Source organism: Neoarius graeffei, chromosome 8 (assembly GCF_027579695.1).
Source record: "Neoarius graeffei isolate fNeoGra1 chromosome 8, fNeoGra1.pri, whole genome shotgun sequence".
Taxonomy (NCBI): Eukaryota; Metazoa; Chordata; class Actinopteri; order Siluriformes; family Ariidae; genus Neoarius; species Neoarius graeffei.
Window position 1 is genome coordinate 69,767,122 of NC_083576.1, and position 21,892 is coordinate 69,789,013.

The 21,892-nt window shown below is 40.3% G+C and overlaps 1 protein-coding gene across 1 annotated transcript; it reads left to right on the forward strand.

The window, feature by feature from the left end:
• Positions 1 to 6,008: 6,008 nt before the first annotated feature.
• Positions 6,009 to 21,892, forward strand: sh3gl3b (SH3-domain GRB2-like 3b). Its single transcript, XM_060928122.1, has 10 exons — positions 6,009 to 6,438; positions 15,806 to 15,874; positions 15,983 to 16,055; positions 16,157 to 16,300; positions 16,993 to 17,126; positions 17,581 to 17,739; positions 17,848 to 17,951; positions 18,040 to 18,146; positions 18,272 to 18,304; positions 21,124 to 21,892. The coding sequence occupies exons 1-10, from the start codon at positions 6,394 to 6,396 to the stop codon at positions 21,330 to 21,332; spliced, it is 1,077 nt and encodes a 358-aa protein (XP_060784105.1). The 5' UTR covers positions 6,009 to 6,393; the 3' UTR covers positions 21,333 to 21,892.

Sequence of the window (21,892 nt, forward strand, 5' to 3'; positions counted from 1 at the left end):
GTGCTAGTTCCCTCTGGCCCATGTACCTTGCCTGTGTCTTAGTATTCTTGGTTTTTGTTACTTTCTTTTGGACTTTGTGGATTTTTGTTTTGACCTTTGGATCTTCTGAGCGTTTGAGTTTTTGCCTCTTCTTTTCTGAGTTGGATTTTGGACATTGAACCTTTGGATATTTTTATTTTTGTATATCTTCTGAGCTTTTGGATTATCCTTTTGTTTTTTCCTTTGGATTGTAAATATTGTAAATAAACTGTTTTTGATACTCTACTTTTGCCTCACGCCTCTGCACTTGAGTCATCCGCCTGGTGGCCTAGTGGGGGTTTGCTGGATTATCACACCAGCAACCCAGGTTCGAATCCCAGCAAAACCCTAACAAAAAAGATATGCATATCAAAATCTCTATAGAGGATCATGATCAGTGTTTGAAGTTCTTTCCCAGTATGTGGAATAGTTTGAGTTGCATAAAGCAATTAACTCCTTTAATCACATCTATGCAATTCGTAGACTGAATGAATCATAATTAGCTTGTGCTGATGTAAATGACTCTAAATTGCAGCTTTGTAGATGTTTCGACCCAAATCCCTTCACTCTCACACTGTGCCCAAAATCACTCACTATATAGTGGATTATATAGTGAGTTTGCCACTTTGTAGTGCTGTCTGAATGTATAGTGAGAATTATTACACCCTATATAGTGCACTCAAAGTATCCCACAATGCATCGTGAAAAGTAGTGTGCAACTGATGGTCACTAACCCAGCAATATATACCATCATGCATTACGATTGCGCTGAAAAAAAAAAAAGTGTGTTGGGGGTGAATGTACGGAGGAAGAAACACATTATAAATGGACATCCAATTACAATTAAAAATAGTAAAAGAATAGAAAATAATCTAAAATAGAATAAGACAGATAAAATACAAGAATAAAAGTTACAGTGCAGAGTGAGGAATTAATCAAAAACCTCAAATTTGATTTAATAAAAGGCAACGGCAAAGAAGAAAGCATTCAGCCTTGATTTAAAAGAACTGAAAACTGCAGCAGGCACAAAGTACTTTGTAGTTATTTATTAATGTGGGAAATACACTCAGTATAATATGTATTTATCACAAAAAATACATGCATTTATTTTTTGGTGCTGTGTCCGAAATCAGTCACTCATTCACTACTCCCTACTCACTATATAGGGAATTACTACAGTGGATATAAAAAGTTTACACACCCCGTTAAAATGATAGGGTTTTCTGATATAAAAAAATGAGACCACGATAAATAATTTCAAAACTTTTCCCACCTTTAATGTGATCTATAACCTGTACAATTCAATTGAAAAGCAAACAAATCTGTTAGGAGGAAAAACATAAAAAATAAAAAACGTACAATAAACTGGTTGCATAAGTGTGCACACCCTTAAACTAATACTTTGTTGAAGCACCTTTTGATTTAATTACAGCATTCAATCTTTTTGGGTTCACATCTGCCATCAATTAAAGTGACTCTGATTAACCCCAAAGTTCAGACATTTACTCAGCTGCATCCTCCAGCAAAAGCCAGGGTTCACAGAGAGCTTACGAGCATCAAAGGGATCTCATTGCTGAAAGGTATCAGTCAGGAGAAGGGGACAAAAAAATTTCCACGGCATTAGATATACCATGGAGTACAGTGAAGACTGTCATCAAGAAGTGGAGAAAATATGGACCAATAGTGACATTACCGAGAACTGGAAGTCTCTCCAAAATTGATGAAAAGACAAAACGAAAACTGGTCAGGGAGGCTGCCAAGAGGCCTACAGCAACGCTGAAGGAGCTGCAGGAATTTCTGGCAAGTACTGGTTGTGTACTACATGTGACAACAATCTCCCGTATTCTCCATGTGTCTGGATTATGGGGTAGGGTCGCAAGAAAGAAGTCTTTTGCTACAAAGAAAAACATCCAGGCCCGGCTACATTTTGCAAAAAAAAAAAAAATGCATCAACTCTCCCAAAAGCATGTGGGAAACTGTGTTATGGTCTGATGAAACCAAAGTTGAACTTTTTGGCCACAATTCCAAAGGTATGTTTGGCACAAAAACAACACTGCGCATCACCAAAAGAACACCATACCCACGGTGAAGCATGGTGGTGGCAGCATCATGTTTTGGGGTTGGTTTTCTTCAGCTGGAACAGGGGCTTTTAGCCAAGGTGGAGGGAATTATGAACAGTTCTAAATACCAGTCAGTTTTGGCCCAAAAGCTTCAGGTGTCTGCTAGAAAGATGAAGATGAAGAAGAATTTCATCTTTCAGCACAACAATGACCCCAAGCATACATCAAAATCAACAAAAGAATGGCTTCACCAGAAAAAAATTAAAGTTTTGGAATGGCCCAACCAGCGCCCAGACCTAAATCCAACTGAAAATCTGTAGGGTGACCTGAAAAGGGCTGCGCACAAGAGATGCCCTCGCAATCTGACAGATTTGGAGCACTTTTGCAAGGAAGAATGGGCAAATATTGCCAAGTCTAGATGTGGCAGGCTGATAGACTCCGACCCAAAAAGACTGAATGTTGTAATTAAATCAAAAGGTGCTTCAACAAAGTATTATTTTAAGGGTGTGCACACTTACGCAACCAGCTTATTGTACATTTTTTATTTTTATGTTTTTCCTCCTAACAGATTTATTTGTTTTTCAATTGAATTGTACAGGTTATAGGTCACATTAAAGGTGGGAAAAGTTTTGAAATTATTTATCATGGTCTCATTTTTTTACATCAGAAAAACCTATCATTTTAACAGAGTGTGTACACTTTTTATATCCAACAGAGGACTATATAATGAGGTATACAGAGGACTATATAATGAGCTCATTAATAAAATTTAAAAAACGCTTTTGGACGCTACTCCGCCGTGCCGTTATTCACGTCATTTCTGTTGCACAATTAAAACGTGCCAGATCAGTTGGCTGATGGGTTTTCAAAATAATAAATACATACATACATATCAGTGGCGGCTGGTAGTCTTTCAAACAGGGGAGGCTGGTCGGTTACGATATTTCCAGATTTTAAAAGAAAAAACACATCAATTTTGCCCATACTCTTGCCTCTGATCTGGCTGATTGTTGGCAGGGTCACAAACTGTGAAATAACAGGTTCTTTTGGCCCATTAGCCTACTGTCCAATATACATGATGGTGGTGTTGGGGGGGTATATTTTAACATTTTATATTTTAAAATTGTGGCATGTTGTTTAAAAATTGACCTCGGCTGTGTTTTTGTTTAAAAATGTTTTCCAAATTGTAGCGGTGTTTAATTCATATCCAGAAAAACATATATTCCAATATAATATACTCAGCATAAACATTTTAAATAGATTCTATATTTTTGGTCCATCCATGACATATTACTAAAGTAGCCTATTTACTGTTGTTGATGTGGGTCACTTGCTGTTAGCCAATTCACTTTCTCGTACCAGGAGAGCTGAAAGGAACGAGTATTATTCCCTACCTTTTTCACCAAGTCAATTTGAGGCGTTGGTCTACCCTGCACTTTAATTTTAATTTTTTCCTCGAAAGGAAGACTGCAAATGGCTTCGCCAAAATTAAATAAGCAATGCTTGGCATCCGTGCGTAGCTTTCTTGCTAGCTGACTAGCCCCCTCAAATTCAAGTTCAGTCACTCAAATAAACGAAATTTCTGGAACTAAGATAGCAAACTTGACAACACTATATTTACACTTTATTTACAATGAAAATATATACAAACTAAAAAAGCTGGTAGAAACCGTATGTAATGAATGAAATCGAAATGTAAGCCGATCTCTTACAATACACCACAGCACTTGCGAATCCGCATGGAACTGAACTGATGTTGCCAGATACTGCTGACGTTATCCAGCCCAAAATATGTTCAAAACCCGCCAAAATGCACTTAAAACCGCCTAATTGAGCGGGAAACCACCCAATCTGGCAACACTGTACCGCTGCCTGTCTATAGTTGAAACGAGCTGTCAATCAAAGAAAATATCCGGCCGCTTTCACCAATCACCAGTCTCCTCGCGGAAACTGCCATGTCCCTCCCATGTGAGGCTCGGAGTCCGTGGGCGGGCATTTTCGCAGTATTTGTCCAATAACCGTCTTGCATTTTGAGATTGAAAAGCGCATTGCTCCCAAATGCCGTTGAAGTCCACTGAGGCTGGGAGTCTGTGAGACTCCGTGGGCGGGCGGTTTCGCAGTATTTGTTCAATAATCGTCTTGCATTTTGAGATTGACAAGCACATAGCTCCCAATCCACTGAGGCTGGGCTGCATCGCGCTGTCACGAGGGGGAAAAACTCACGCACACATTAGGCGAACTGGGGAAAGTTATAACGGAATGATTTTGCACTGTAGTTGGGTTGAGCACATATATTTCTATGATTCTGGATCTGAAATAGCAATGTTATAAGGTCGGCTATAACATAAGCCTAGCGCAATTCATCCTACACAATGTTCGTCATTGTTAGAGGAGGCTGAGCCTCCCTCGTTGTCTTAGAGCAATCGCCTGTGATACACACATATATATATATATATATATATATATATATATATATATATATATATATAGTTTACCATCTGAGAGATCCAAATCTTGAAATACCGTGACCTCAGCCCAGAAGCCTCGGTCAGTATTTTCAAGACCTCTTTCATAATATTTCATGATACGGATCGACCTTAAGCTGGTAAATAATATATTTATTTTTTTCTTTACCAAAGTCTAACAGAAAATGGGAGTGCCCGAAAGGGAAACCATATTTAGAACAAACCTGTTACAAGCTCGTCAAAAACCTGTCTGACGAGCTACGTCAGCTAGTAATTTTCCAAAAATAAAAAACTTGATCTAGGCGACAAAACCAGGTGCTTTCACTTTTGCTGTGAACACTGTCATTATCGCTATCCATGCTGTAAAATTAATGCTATTATACTGAGAAATGCGAAAATAAATGTTGACAAAAAAATTGACCGAGGCCGCCCCACATCAACCTAACTACATGTCTTTGGACTGTGGGGGAAAATGGAGCACCCGGAGGAAACCCATGCAGACAACATGCAAACTCCACACAGAAAGGCCCTCGCCGGCCACTGGGTTCAAACCCGGAACCTTCTTGCTGTGAGGCAACCATGCTAACCACTACACCACCGTATAAGCAATACCAGACAATGTGCAATATAACGGTGGTGTAGTGGTTAGCGCTGTCACCTCACAGCAAGAAGGTCCGGGTTCGAGCCCTATGGCCGGCGAGGGCCTTTCTGTGCGGAGTTTGCATGTTCTCCCCGTGTCCGTGTGGGTTTCCTCCGGGTGCTCCGGTTTCCCTCACAGTCCAAAGACATGCAGGTTAGGTTAACTGGTGACTCTAAACTGACCGTAGGTGTGAATGTGAGTGTGAATGGTTGTCTGTGTCTATGTGTCAGCCCTGTGATGACCTGGCGACTTGTCCAGGGTGTACCCCGCCTTTCACCCCATATCGTATTCTTTTTATATTTGTATATGTAAATACTTAATTTAATTTATCTAGAAGTTTTTTTTCTCTATTTTCCATTCTCTGTTTATCCTGTAATGATGCTGCTGGAATTTTAATTTCCCTGAGGGAACCCTCCCAAAGGGATCAATAAAGTTCTATCTAATCTAATCTAATCTAATCTAATCTAATCTACTTTTAGGACTTGTGATGATGTTTCAGGTCCTATTTATACAGAAATATAGAAAATTCTAAAGGGTTCACAAACTTTCAAGTAATGTTAGTATGTCTCTTTTGATTTTACACCAAGGAACAAATGCAACTTTGTTATGCCAGCTTTGTGCTCTTACTTCTCTTTTTCCATGTCATATCAATAATCTGGACACTCTGCACAGTAATACAGTGTATGCATGATAATTTTGCTCCATTGCACCCTGCAGAGCAGCAAAGTGAGTGGACTCTGTCCAGTGCTCTGTAAAGTGAGCTGATTGCTGTGAGATTGTGGATAAGCGACGTCTTTAAACTCAGCCCACGTGCTGTGTAACGTCACCTGAGGAACTGCTTCTCGCTCTGTGCGCATCCTCTGCGTGCTTCTACATAATTATGCTATTTAGTTTATTTGTCCATTTTTTAGAATAATAAATAAAACCTCTGTAAGGATTAGAGTATGTATGGACTGTTTCGGTTCTCAGTAACGTCATATGGGTGTGACTGTGGACTCTGACCTTACTGTGTTCTTAAAGTCGCTGCTGCGTGCTGGAGTCGATTTGATTTCGCTTCTTGTTGGACTTCTTTTTTTTTTTGGACCTTTTGGTTTGTGGACGGAAAGTAAAACCTATACACGACTGTTTTTGTTTTTTTACTCGTCGATATTTCTTGGTCGTTTTTTTTTTACCTGAATTAGGAAAAGGACGACGGTGAAAAGCATGAAACATGTCCATGGCAGGACTGAAGAAACAGTTTCACAAGGCAAGCCAGGTAATGAAGAGAAGCGTCCAGTCACGTGATTGTTTAATTTGTGTTATTAATAAGGTTTTGAAACAACAAAGAATTTACTCTTTCGAAAATACATATGTTCAAGTCGGTTTTCTCTCCATGCTGGGTTTGCATTTGACACCACGTATGAAACTAATCTAATACAGAAACATTATACAATGCTTTTATTAGCCTAACTTAGGGACAGTGTTTGGAATTCGAATCCGAAGTGAATCACAGGTCCTGCAAGTTACTTGTCCTATTGACGAGCGATACGAATGTGAATCGGTTCATTTGAACGATTCTTTTAAGTGAATCTGGCGAATCGAATTGCAAAATCAAGAGGGTTTTTTTTTTTAGACTTACACAATCTTTATTGTCATTCATTATGCAACAAGTGTACACCGAACAAAATTTCGTTGCTGTTTGGCTCAGCACAGAAATAAATATGAAGTGTATTAAATTAAATTAAATTAAATTAAATTAAATTAAATTAAATTACGCAGCAGAAAAAATTTTATAAAATGACCTGTGGAATTAGGAAATGTTCAAGTTATAAATATTGGGTGGTGTAGTGGTTAGCGCTGTCGCCTCACATCAAGAAAGTCCGGGTTCAAACCCAGCAGCCGGCGAGGGCCTTTCTGTGTGGAGTTTGCATGTTCTCCCCGTGTCCGCGTGGGTTTCCTCTGGGTGCTCCGGTTTCCCCCACACTCCAAAGACATGCAATTAGGTTAACTGGTGACTCTAAATTGACCGTAGGTGTGAATGTGAGTGTGAATGGTTGTCTGTGTCTATGTGTCAGCCCTGTGATGACCTGGCGACTTGTCCAGGGTGTACCCCGCCTTTCGCCCGTAGTCAGCTGGGGTAGGCTCCAGCTTGCCTGCGACCCTGTAGAACAGGATAAAGCGGCTAGAGATAATGAGATGAGATGAGCAGAAAAAATGTTATAAAATGACCTGTGGAATTAGGAAATGTTCATGTTATAAGTTCGGCACGGTGGTGTAAGTGGTTAACACTGTCGCCTCACAGCAAGAAGGTTCTGGGTTCGAGCCCAGTGGCCAACAGTGGCCTTTCTTTGTAGAGTTTACACAGTCTCCCCGCGTCTGCGTGGGCTTCCTCCGGGTGCTCCGGTTTCCCCCACAGTCCAAAGACATGCAGTTAGGTTAATATGGGATGGCCTTGGGCTGAGGTGCCCTTGAGTGAGGCACCTAACTCCCAACTGCTCCCCGGGTGCTGTTAGCATGGCTGCCCACTGCTCTGGGTACGTGTGTGTGCGCTCATTGCTCACATGTGTGTGTTCACTGCTTCAGATGGGTTAAATGCAGAGAGGAAATTTCACAACTGTGTGATGAAGTGTGTGCTTTCTTTCTTTCTTAGAAGTTTGGGTTTGGGGCAGCATGGTGGTGTAGTGGTTAGCACTGTCGCCTCACAGCAAGAAGGTTCTGGGTTCGAGCCCAGTGGCCGACAGTGGGCTTTCTTTGTGGAGTTTACACAGTCTCCCCGTGTCTGCGTGGGTTTCTTCCGGGTGCTCCAGTTTCCCCCACAGTCAAAAGACATGCAGGTTAGGCTAATTGTTAGCTCTAAATTCAGCGTGACTGTGAATGGTTGTTTGTCTCTATGTGTCAGCCTTGCGATGATCTGGCGACTTGTCCAGGGTGTACCCCGCCTCTCACCCATAGTCAGCTGGGATAGGCTCCAGCTTGCCCATGACCCTGTACAGGATAAACAGTTATGGATAATGGATGGATGGATCTTCTGCGGGGAAATCTCATCTCATTATCTCTAGCTGCTTTATCCTGTTCTACAGGGTCGTAGGCAAGCTGGACCCTATCCCAGCTGACTACGGGTGAAAGGCGGGGTACACCCTATCAGAACTTGTAAGATATGAACTGTATACACAATGCTGGTACAGCGATAGAAAAAATGTCAGTTTACGCAAAACCTGATGAGACAAAACAGTTCCATTCTCAAGAAGGAATGAAATAAGCTTATTAATGCTCATCACACACACACACATTTTTAACAAACATTTTTAAGCAATTTTATATTTGTAAACCACAAGAAAAAAACTGTAACTTGATGAACTGTCTCAACTCTCCCCATCCGGCCGTTTTGAAAAAAAAATCCTTAAATGATTTTCCCCCCAGAATTTAAGTTTTATAAATAATCCTAGATATGGTAACTCTAGGCTACATACTTTAATTCCTAACAAATCCTGAATTCACCAGCATAGATGGAGATGGATTGCAAAGTAGAAAATACAAGTTTTGGTTGATAAAAATATTTAACTGCACAAACCTTACTGCAGTGTCCAGCTTCATGGCTCCAAAGGAAGTAGATTACTCTAAAGGGGAAACATCTAACTTCTGAGGTAATCTAAAACCTATCGAGCCCAGCGGCCGGCGAGGGCCTTTCTGTGTGGAGTTTGCATGTTCTTCCCGTGTCTGCATGGGTTTCCTCGGGTGCTCCGGTTTCCCCCACAGTCCAAAGACATGCAGGTTAGGTTAATTGGTGGCTCTAAATTGACCGTAGGTGTGAATGTGAATGGTTGTTTGTCTCTGTGTTAGCCCTGCGATGACCTGGTGACTTGTCCAGGGTGTACCCCGCCTCTCACCAATAGTCAGCTGGGATAGGCTCCAGCTTGCCTGCGACCCTGTAGGACAGGATAAGCAGCTACAGATAATGGATAGATGGAATTGTAGGTTATTTAAGTGCCTTAATGTAGGTTTGTTTCAGATATTTTGCTAGATATCAAAATTTATCCTCCAGATAAAGTGAAATTATCAGAACCCCACCTCTCGCTCATAGTCAGCTGGGATAGGCTCCAGCTTGCCTGCGACCCTGTAGGACAGGATAAGCAGCTGCAGATGATGGATGGATGGGTAGTGAATCAAATGAATCAACATCTCTGATTCGGTGAGTTATACAGATTTGTTTGATGAAAATGAATCAGTGATGTGAATGGTAAAGTAATCAAAGCCAATGCAAACACCTCACTAACTTTGTTTACTCACAGAAGAACTGAATGAATTACTGCAGTGCGACATGAGAAATATTTAGACATTGCAGTGACTTTACTGACAGGAAATCAAATATAAAATGTAAATAAAAACAGAATGCAATGATTTGCAGATCCTTTTTAACCTATATTCATTTAGTTATAATACAAAGACAAGATATTTAATGTTCAAACTGATAAACTGCATTGGTTTTTTTTTGTAAATATGCACTCATTCTGAATTTGATGCCTGCAATACATTCCAAAAAGTTAGGACAGGGAAACAAAAGACTGGGAAAGTTGTGAAATGCTCAAAAAAAAAAACTGTCTGGAACATTCTACAGGTAAACAAGTTAATTGGTAATTGGAAGGGCTCAAACATTCACAAGCATTGATGGGGTGAGGTTCAGCACTTTATGAAAAACTGCATGGGCAAATAGTCCAACAGTTTAACAACAATGTTTCTCAATGTACGAGGGTTTTAGGGATTTCACCAGCTATAATTCATAACATCATTAAAAGATTCAGAGAATGCAGAGAAATCTCTGCATGTAAGGGGCAAGGCCGAAAACCAACATTGAATGCCCATGACCTTTGATCCCTCAGGCGGCACTGCATTAATAACTGACTTGATTGTTTGAAGAACATAACTATATGGGCTTGGGAACATTTTGGAAAACCATTGTTGGTAAACTAACAACCGTTGTCAGTTTGTCACTACATTTACAAATGCAAAGCAAACGCCATATATCAACAACATCCAGAAACAGTACCAAATTCTGTGGGACTGAGTTCATCTGAGATGGACTGACACAAAGGCCAAGTTTACATTAGACCGTATCTGTCTCGTTTTCTTCGCGGATGCACTGTCCGTTTACATTAAAACGCCTGGAAACGCCGGGAAACAGGAATCCGCCAGGGTCCACGTATTCAATCCAGATCGTGTCTGGTCCGGTGCTGTGTAAACATTGAGAATACGCGGATACTCTGTGCTGAGCTCTAGCTGGCGTCGTCATTGGACAACGTCACTGTGACATCCACCTTCCTGATTCGCTGGCGTTGGTCATGTGACGCGACTGCTGAAAAACGGCGCAGACTTCCGCCTTGTATCACCTTTCATTAAAGAGTATAAAAGTATGAAAATACTGCAAATACTGATGCAAATACTGCCCATTGTGTAGTTATGATTGTCTTTAGGCTTGCCATCCTTCCACTTGCAAGTGGTAAGTGACGCGCATGCCCGATATGCACTGAGATCACACACACAGCGGCTCAGTCCCGAATCACTGCTCGTGCGCTTCACTCGCGCGCTCTGTGAGCTGCGCAGGGCCGGAGTGCACACCCTGCAGAGGGCACTCGCTGTTCAGGGCGGAGTGATTTGGAGCGCAGGATGCCTGCGGAGCCGAGCGTATCCGTGTATTGGCGTTGCTATGTGCACGCGAATCGTGTATTGGCGTTGCTGTGTGCACGCTAATTGTTTTAAAAACGTTAATCTGATGATCCGCTGATACGGTCTAATGTAAACCCCACCAAAGTGGAAAAGTGTGCTGTGGTCTGACAAGTCCATCCATCCATTATCTGTAGCCGCTTATCCTGTTCTACAGGGTCGCAGGCAAGCTGGAGCCTATCCTAGCTGACTATGGGCGAGAGGCAGGGTACACCCTGGACAAGTCGCCAAGTTATCGCAGAGCTGACATGGAGACAAACAACCATTCACACTCACGGTCAATTTAGAGCCACCAATTAACCTAACCTGTATGTCTTTGGACTGTGGGGGAAACCGGAGCACCCGGAGGAAACCCATGCAGACACGGGGAGAACATGCAAACTCCACACGCCAGTCGCTGGGCTTGAACCCAGGACCTTCTTGCTGTGAGGTGACAATGCTAACCACCACACCACCGTGCCACCCCGGTCTGACAAGTCAACATTTTGAATTGTTTTTGGAAATCATGGACATTGTGTCTTCTGGAATAAAGAGGAAAAGGACTGTGTTACCAGCACAAAGTTCAAAAGCCAGCTTCTGTGATGGAATGGGGGTGTGTTAGTGCCCTTGGCATGGATAACTTGCACATCTGAGAAAGTACCATTAATGTTGAAAGGACATACAGGTTTTGAAGCAACATATGTTGCCATCCAGACTACGTCTTTTTCAGGGATGTCCCTGCTTATTGCAGGAAGACAATGCCAAGCCACATTCTGCACATGTTACAACAGCATGACTTCATAGTAAAAGAGTGCAGGTGCTAAACTGACCTCCCTTCATCCTTTTGAAAATGTGTGGGATATCATGAAGTACAAAATATGACAACAGAGACCCTGGACTGTTGAGCAACTGAAATTGTACAGACCCTTTCCAAAAAAATAGAATATCATGGAAAAGTTGTTTAATTTCCATAATTCCATTCAAAAAGTTAAACTTTCATAGATTATTGATTCAGGGCCCACAGTTTAAATGATTTCAAGTATTTATTTGTTTATTTTTACATAATTTGGGCTTCCAGCTCATAAAACCCACGAAAACAGGAATTCAAAAAATTAGAATACTGTGAACAAATCAGCCCAAATTTTGCAGGGCATGAATGTTTTAAACTGAGTGTCACACACTAATCATCTACTAAACTCAAAGCACCTGCACAGGTTTCCCCAGGTGTCATTAAATTGCTTCAGTTTGGTTCAATTGTCTCAGTTCGGTTCAATATGGGGAAGACTGCAGACTTGACAACTGGCCAGAAGACCATCATTGATACCCTCCATAGGATGGGTAAGCCACAAAAGTTCATAGCTAAGGAGGCTGGCTGTTCACAGACTGCTGTGTCCAAGCATATCAATGGAAAGTCTAGTGGAAGGGCAAAATGTGGCAGGAGAAGATGCACCAGCAAAAGAGATGACCATGGGCTTCAGCAGATTATCAGAGAAGATTCAAGAATCTGGCAGAGATCCAGAAAGAGTGGAATGAGGCGGGAGTCACAGCTTCAAAAACCACCACATTCAGACGCATCCGGGAGATGGGCTACAACTGTCGGGTTCCTCGGGTCAAGCCACTTCTGAACCTGAGCCAACGTAGGAAGCGTGTCAACTGGGCCAAGGAAAAGAAGGACTGGACTGTTGGCCAGTGGTCCAAGGTCCTCTTTTCCAGTGAAAGTAAAGTGTGCCTTTCATTCGGGAATCAAGGTCCAAGGGTTTGGAGGAAGACGGGTGAGGAACAGAACCCAAGCTGCTTGAGGTCCAGTGTGAAATATCCACAGTCAGTCATGATTTGGGGTGCAATGTCCGGTGCAGGTGTTGGTAAACTCTGCTTTCTTAAATCCAAGGTCACCACAACAGTCTACCAGAATGTTTTAGGGGACTTCATGATTCCTTCTGCTGAGGATCTGTATGGAGATGCAGATTTCATCTTCCAACAGGACCTGACCCCTGCCCATACCGCCAGAAGTACCAAAACCTGGTTTGATGCCCATGCCATCACAGTGCTTGACTGGCCAGCCAACTCGCCGGACCTAAACCCCATTGAGAATCTATGGGGTATTCTCAAGAGGAAAATGAGGGGCACCAGACCCAACAACAAAGAAGAGCTGACAGCAAGCATCAAGGAAATCTGGGCTTCCATAACTCCCAGGCAGTGCCACAGGCTGATTGCCTCAGTGCCATGTCGCATCGAGGCAGTGATTAAGGCAAAGGGATTCCCAACCAAGTATTGAAGATTGACGTATTGTTTTGAAAGTACCATATTTTGATTGATTTGATGTGATCCTAATTTCTTTCTTTTTTTTCTGCAAAAACTGAGAAGTAAATGGTGATTTGTTCACAGTATTCTAATTTTTTGAATTCCTGTTTTCGTGGGTTTTATGAGCTGGAAGCCCAAATTATGTAAAAATAAACAAATAAATACGTGAAATCGTTTAAATTGTGGACCCTGAATCTATAATCTATGAAAGTTTAACTTTTTGAATGGAATTATGGAAATTAAACAACTTTTCCATGATATTCTAATTTTTTGGAAAGGGTCTGTATATCAAGCAAGAATGGGAAAGAATTACTTCAACATTTAGTGTCCTCAATTCCCAAACAATTACTGAATGTTGTTAAAAGAAAAGGTGATATATGTAACACAGTGGTAAATTGGCCCCGTCCCAAATTTTTTTGGAACATGTTGTAGCCAAAGGCAGCACGGTGGTGTAGTGGTTAGCGCTGTCGCCTCACAGAAAGAAGGTCCGGGTTCAAGCCTCGTGGCCGGCGAGGGCCTTTCTGTGTGGAGTTTGCATGTTCTCCCTGTGTCCGCGTGGGTTTCCTCCGGGTGCTCCGGTTTCCCCCACAGTCCAAAGATATGCAGGTTAGGTTAACTGGTGACTCTAAATTGACCGTGAGTGTAAATGGTTGTCTGTGTCAGCCCTGTGATGACCTGGCGACTTATCCAAGATGTACCCCGCCTTTTGCCTGTAGTCAGCTGGGATGGACTCCAGCTTGCCTGCGACCCTGTAGAACAGGATAAAGCGGCTAGAGATAATGATTATTAGATGTTGTAGCCATCAAATTTAGAATGAGTGTAAAGTGTATTTACAAACATACAATCCAGTTTATTCATTTGAATATTAAATGTCTTTCTATTGTATTCAATTGAATATATATATATATATATATATATATATATATATATATATATATATATATATAAAATAAATTCCAAATTATTGCATTCTGGTTTTATTTATGTTTACACAGCATCCCGACTTTTTGGAATCAAGGTTGTATCTAATATATTAGATTAGGTATTTCTAATTTGTGAGGAAAAAAACAAACAAATTTTATTATTATGCAATAGTGAACATTCTTCACTGAACAGGGAAGGTAAAAATGTGCCTTGTTCATCAGTCAGCTATATGCTTAGTGTTCAGCAGTTAGCATATTTATACATAATTCACTTTTCATTCTCCCTGCTGTAGGAATATCGAAAGGTGACCTATAAATTTTACTAAATGAACAGCAGAACAGAAAAGTGATGTCAGATTTTAATCAATGAAATATCAAAAAGGGACCAGAATCAAGTTTATTGTCAAGTACGTTCTCACATACAAGGAATTTGCTTTGGTGACTGGTGCTTGAACAGTTAAGATAGAAAATTTAGCAAAGACCAAAGTAGCTAAATACCTAGAATAAAACATAGAAGAATCTGACATATACAAATTTGAAAAGTGGACATATTTAAGGGGTACGTGCATGAGTTGTTGAAGTCCAAGCTGTACAGTATGTCCCAGTATGTGCAAAAATAGGTCAGATGATGAAGATGAAGGGTCATGATATGAATGTGTGAGAGAAAGAGAATATGTGCATTGGGTTAAATAAATAGCCAAGTGTACAGTGTGAGTCGGAATGTGCAATAAAGGTTCACAGAATGAAGATGTATGACATGACCTTGGAATGTGCAAAATCGCAGTTCAGAGACAAAGTGCATTAATATTACTGATTGAAGTGTGAGGTGAGAGTCAGTGGGGGTCTCTGACCTTATTGATGAGGCAGCTGCAGTGGAGAAAAAGCACCAGCGTGTTTTCCTCTCCTCCAGCATCTCATTGAGTGAGCAAAGGTGAGAGCACCTTTGACCAGAATGTCCAATATTTCCATGGGTGACACCAGAAAAGTTGGTCCGCTGGAGTTGTTCCCCTAATGTTCAAGAGCTCTCCTCTGGTGACCAGGTATCTTCACAAATATAAAGAGAGAACCATGATGGTTTCCTCCTTGAAGAAAAGATACAAAGGTTTTATTGCTGATAAACAGTCTTAACTTCCTTACAGCTTAACGCATATTGCACCATTTTGAACTTTGTCTTCTTTCAGCACATTAAAGCCACAAACTAGAACATATAGTACTACTATATAAATATTTTATTTCACTATTATCTTAAAATATGTCACAGCCCGATGACCTAGCGACTTGTCCAGGGTGTACCCCGCCTTTCACCCATAGTCAGCTGGGATAGGCTCCAGCTTGCCTGCGACCCTGTAGAAGGATAAAGTGGCTAGAGATAATGAGATGAGATGAGATGTCACAGCCCATCAAGGGGTCATCGTAGAGAATTATTAAAGTTATATCTTCAACTCCTTAATCACTTTTAGTGGTTCTTCTTTTCTCATTGTTGGGTTGGAATGGAAAGAAAGCAATCAAAACTATTAGACTTAACATTAAAAGGGATTTAATATTGCAGCATGCTGTGTTTCAGTTTATTACTCATTTATAAAGTTTATAAGTTTTGCTCATGCTTCTAAACAATAAATCACCTTATTCTTTAGAAGCCCATGCATGACCAATTGTTTATCCATTTTTGCCTTCATGTACTCCACATGTCATCAGTCTTTATTATACTTTTTATCAATTTAGTTGCTCAAGGAAAAGATCGGTGGTGTTGAAGGAACAAAGCTGGATGAGGATTTCATCAGAATGGAAAAAGTATAACTTATATTGTTTTCACATCATTCAAAGAAAAAGTTGAAAATGAAAAGATGTAAAACTTGGCCTTACTCTCAATGAAAATGTATTTTCCCTGCTTTATTATAGAAAACTGAAATCACCAACAAGCTGACTGTTGACCTTATTACAAAAACAACAGAGTACCTTCAGCCAAACCCAGGTATTTCCAATTTTATGAGCATTTATTCACTTTTAAGGTATTTATATGTGGAAATTTCATTATTATTCATTCGCCTCCTGCCTGATGTGTTTGATTCCTAGCATACAGAGCAAAACTCAGCATGCTGAGTAAAGTGTCCAAGATTCGTGGAAATGTAAGGCCGGTTGGATATCCACAGACAGAAGGAATACTGGGGGACTGTATGTTAATCTCTGGAGCTCAGCTCGGGGTGGAGTCTGCATTTGGTAGGTTTATCAGCTGGAATAAAACTCCATTGTAAAAAAAAAAAAAAAAGAAAGCTTCATGTTTAAACAAAATGAAGTGTTTTAGTTAGTCCATGACTTTCTAAACTTTATCGCTGCAAAATTAATGAAAAAGTCCAGTACTGTCACTGTTCATAGAGAAGCGTTTGCATAGGTGTTACAGATTATACATTAAAGAAAAGGTCTGGTTTATGACTTAATCATTACTTGTTTAATGAAGGTGGGTGAATACTAACACTATTTATTTAGTGTTCAGTAACATGTAATATGTTTGAGTAGATTTCTCATACACAGCTTGAACCCAAATTTAATAGTAATAGTATTATGTAGCATAGTATTATAGTCTTCTGTATGCACGATGTGAAAGGGCATTGTGTAGTGGTGCAGGAGATATTATTGTAAATCATTAGTGCAATATTGGACTTCAGAATTGTGAAATATGCAAGCAAGTCTAATAAACAATCAATAAAGGCTTTATTACATGTTGTAATATCTTTGCATCAATGTTGTTTAACTGCAAGAATGATTACAGTTACAATATGTATCAGTATAATTGTAGTATAGTATTTTGTCTTTTGCTCAGCTCTACCATCCAGAAATAGCACTGCTGTAATTTCACTTCAGTCCAATATTTAGTCTATTACCCTGAACTTAATCATGAAGTTTTCAATTAGGTAGTGCACTGGTGGACATGGGAAAGGCCTTAAAGCAGATGGCTGAAGTCAGAGACAGCATGGACGTGCGTGTGAAACGCAGCTTTATCGATCCACTTCAGATGCTACAGGAGAAGGAGCTTAAGGAAATTGCAGTGAGTCTTGTCAGAGTATTATGAATAATAGAGAAAAATAGAATCAGTGGAATGTTTTAAGATGGTAATTTAGTTAGTTAATCCCATCACCCTTCCTGAGGGTCGTCACCAAGAGATTTCCACAGTCCTCTATCCAACAGAGGAGAGGTTGGAAATTTTCTTGTTGACGTTTCAGTAGCCTAAAGGGATTTTACCAGGTGGGGGGCTAGTCCCACTCCCAACCCTCTCGTTTGCATCCGGGCTTGGGACCATCATAGGCGGAGTTTTAAGATAATCGTGTCCCATTTTGTGTAAGTCTCTGTAAATTTGAGCAAAAAAAAGTATAAAACAACCAAGCACAATAACCGACTGTTTTATACATAAATGTAATCAGCAGAAAGCTGTAGGTTATATTGGTTTTAACTGAAATAATTATGTAATGTACATATTTACCCATTTCTTTTCTGTTTGCAAGTTCCATCTGAAAAAACTTGAGGGTCGCCGTTTAGATTTCGACTACAAGAAAAGTTCCAAAAGGAGGTTTCCAGAGACAGAGCTTAAAAAGGCATTCGACAAGTTTGAGGAATCCAAAGAGCTGGCAAAAAGAAGCATGTTCAACCTCTTAGAAAATGATGTAAGAAAGTTGGAAAAGAGTAAGACATTGAAGAGAATTTTCTTTCTATATTTTTTTTTGCATAAAACAGGAGTCAAATATGTATTAGTGATGATTAATTTGCCTTAGGTGGATCAAGTACAACAGCTGTTAGGCCTTGTTGAAGCCTCGATAGATTACCATCAGCAATCCCGGGACATTCTGGAGAACCTCAGAAGCTGTCTGCAGAACAAGTCAGCTTTGTCATTTACATAACATGGTTATCTAATTTCAGCATTTTAGGTAGGTAATTTATGAAAGTGTCTTCTTAATTTTATTCAGGATTACTGATACTAGCAACAAACCAAAGAGAGAGTTCAAATCAATGTCTAATGCAAGTACAATGCGCTGCACGGACACTTATGGGTTTTCCACAAGCTCATCTTATGGTCAGTAATATATATATATATTTTTTTTTTTATGTTGCCACAGTGCTAAATCATTATATAATTTCTTTAATTATACTGATGAGTGTACAAGGCATGATTTTACCATTGACCCTTTCATTTTTCAGACACTGAGATAACTCAAGAGCTGAGTGAAAAAAGTAAGTATGCTTTCATCCAAAAGTAAAATCTACACTCGCTGGACATTTTAATAGGAACACCTGTTCATTCATGCAATTATCCACTCATTCATTCAATATCTAATCATGTGGCAGCAGTGCAATGCATAAAATCATGCAGATACAGGTCAAGTCTCATCTCATCTCATCTCATTATCTCTAGCCGCTTTATCCTTCTACAGGGTCGCAGGCAAGCTGGAGCCTATCCCAGCTGACTACGGGCGAAAGGCGGGGTACACCCTGGACAAGTCGCCAGGTCATCACAGGGCTGACACATAGACACAGACAACCATTCACACTCACACCTACGGTCAATTTAGAGTCACCAGTTAACCTAACCTGCATGTCTTTGGACTGTGGGGGAAACCGGAGCACCCGGAGGAAACCCACGCGGACACGGGGAGAACATGCAAACTCCACACAGAAAGGCCCTCGCCAGCCCCGGGGCTCGAACCCAGGACCTTCTTGCTGTGAGGCGACAGCGCTAACCACTACACCACCGTGCCGCCATACAGGTCAAGTACTTCAGATAATGTTCACAGCAAACATCAGATTGGGGACAAATGTAATCTGAGTGACATAATCTCAGTGAAGGGACAGTTGAAGATTGGAAAAAAAACAGTATGTTTTTCTATTCTTCTGCTGTCCAGTTCTAGTGAGCCTGGGGCCACTATAGCCTCAGATTCTTGTTCTTGGCTGATAGGAGTGGAAACCGATGCGGTCTTCCACTGTTGTAGGCCATCTGCCTCAAGGTTTGACATGTTGTGCATTCTAAGATGCTTTTCTGCTCACTGTGGTTATAAAGCTTGGTTATTTGAGTTACCATAGTCTTCCTGAGAGCTCAGACAAGTCTGGCCATTCTCCACTCACGTCTCCCATCAACAAGGTGTTTCTGCCAACAGAACTGAAGCCCCCTCGATGTTTTTTGTTGTTGCTTTTCTGTGAATTCTGTGTAGACTGTAGAGACTCCCAGGAGATCAACAGTTTCTGAAATCCTCAAACTAGCCCATCTGGTATCAACAACTAGTCACTGAGATCAGATTTTTTTTCCCCCATTCTGATGTTTGATGTGAACATTAACTGAAGCTCTTGACCTATATCTGCATGATTTTATGCACTGTGCTGATGCCACATGATTGAATTATTGGATAACTGCATAAATGAGCAGGTGTACAAGTGTTCCTGTTAAAGTGGATGTTGAGTATATAATATCCTCTGAAAGTATTGAAACAGCAAGGCCATACCATATGATGCAAACCACCTTTGTTTTTGCTATACCCTGAATACATTTGGGTTTGAGATCAAAATATGAATATGAGATTATCCTAATTTCAGCTTTCACTTCTTAATATTTGCATCTAGATGTATTAAACAATTTAGAGTATGGCACCTTTTGTTTGAACCCACCCATTTTTAAGTGATCAAAAATATTGGAACATGTTACTAACAAGTGCTTCTTGATGCCCAGGTATGCCCTGTTTGAGTGATTGCTTAAGCAGTTAATAGCAATGAATGTCTGCTGTTGGTTTGAGCCCTGGATTGTGTCTGTGAATACTGTATTTGTTGTTAAAAAGGACCAACATGTAGACCAGAGAGCTGTATATGGGTGAAAAGCAAGCCATTTTGAAGCTGTGAAAAGAGGGAAAATCAACCAGAGCAATTGCACAAGCATTGTGCATAACCAATACAACCATTTGGAGTGTCTTGAAAAAGAAAGAAACATTGGTGTGCTAACAACCAGACATGGAACAGGCTGGCTAAGAAAACAAGAGCAGTTGATGACAGAAACCTAAAACAACAGTCAGTGACCACCAGCAACCTCCACAGAGCAACAGTGAAGGTATCACAATCCACTGTTTGAAGAAGATGTTGACAGCAGAAATATAGAGGCCATACCATATGATGCAAACCACTCATCAGCAGTAAGATTCAGAAGTCAAGGTTGGAATTTGCAAAAAAATACAGAGTTGAGCAACAAACATTCTGGAACCAAGATTAACCTCAACCAAAGTGATGGAAAAGCCAAAGTGTAGAGAAAGAAAGAATATGTTCCTGATCCAAAACATATGGACTCATCAGTCAAGCAACATGGATGTAGTGTCATGGCTTGGGCTTGCATGGCTACTTCTGGAATGGGCTCACTAATCTTCATTGATGATGGGACTCATAATGGTAGCAGCAAAATAAAATCTACAGAAACATTCTGTCTGCCGTTTTACAGAGAAATGCATCCATTTTAATTGGGAGGAGCTTCATCATGCTGCAAGACAATGACCCAAAACACAACACCAACACAACAAAGGACTTCATCGGGGGAAAAAGTGGAAGGTTTCAGACTGGCCATGTCAATCACCAGACCTTAACCGTCATGCATTTCACCTCCTGAAGAGGAGACTGAAGGGAGAAACCCCCCAAAACAAACAAAAAGAACTGAAAGAAGTTGCAGTACAAACCTTTAAAATCATGACAAATGAAGATTCCAACAGCTTGGTGATGTCAGTGGGTCACTGATTTAATGTAGTTTTCACAAGCAAGGGATATGCATCCAAATATTAAGTGTTATTTACGTTAAAACTGTGTTCCAGTACTTTTGCTCATCTGAAAAATTGGGTGCCATGTTCCAAGTTACTTAACACATCTGGATGTAAATATTATGAAATGGAAGCTGAAATTCTATCATATTCATCTTTTGAGCTCAAATTCAGATGTATATAAAAAAAAATTATTGGCCATGCTGTTCCAATACTTTCAGCACCACTGTGCCTCATCAGCATGAATCCATGTGAATATTTGTTCTACAGGCAACTGTAATGCTTCACTGGCCCAGCCTTGCTGTCGGGCACTTTTCAGCTTTACCCCTGAAAATGAACGTGAGTTAGGCTTCAAGAAGGGCGACGTCATTATTCTCACTAACCAGGTTGATGAGAACTGGTATGAAGGGCTGCTCAATGGAGAGTCTGGCTTTTTTCCTGTCAACTATGTCGAAGTCCTTGTACAACTACCACAATGACAGAAGGTCCCAAGTTCACTGAGCCATTACACAAACTCTTAAATTTTTTGATGCTTGGTCAAAACTATGCATTTTATTGATCAACACCTTTGTCTGATGAATGTGCTTCACACTTCACAACTGTTCTCTTGGGGTTTTTTTCCACTATGCAAGTGTATCTATATATTATCTTGATCTCTGCTTTGTATTTTATTGTTTATAATAAAAAGACCAATGATGCAGAGTCTAGTATGCAACTCTTAAAAGTTGGTTGGTGGTATGAGAGTAAGAGTGATATGATTATTTCTTATACAGTATGTGGTATTTAACACAATTTACTAACTTCTTAAATAGGTGAATGTAGTTTCTGTATATAGTCTCGCCACATCCTACAAAGAATATATGCAATTAGGCAGCAATATTGCTATCGCTTTTTGGGAAAGTGATGCTGCTTTTTTTTTATTATAGCTATACTGAAAACTGCAGTATGTAGTTAATAATGAATGCATTTGCTATTTGTTTTAGAGAATAATACTTTGTAAATGAAATAAATAAACTTGAATGAAAGTTGGCAAATAAAA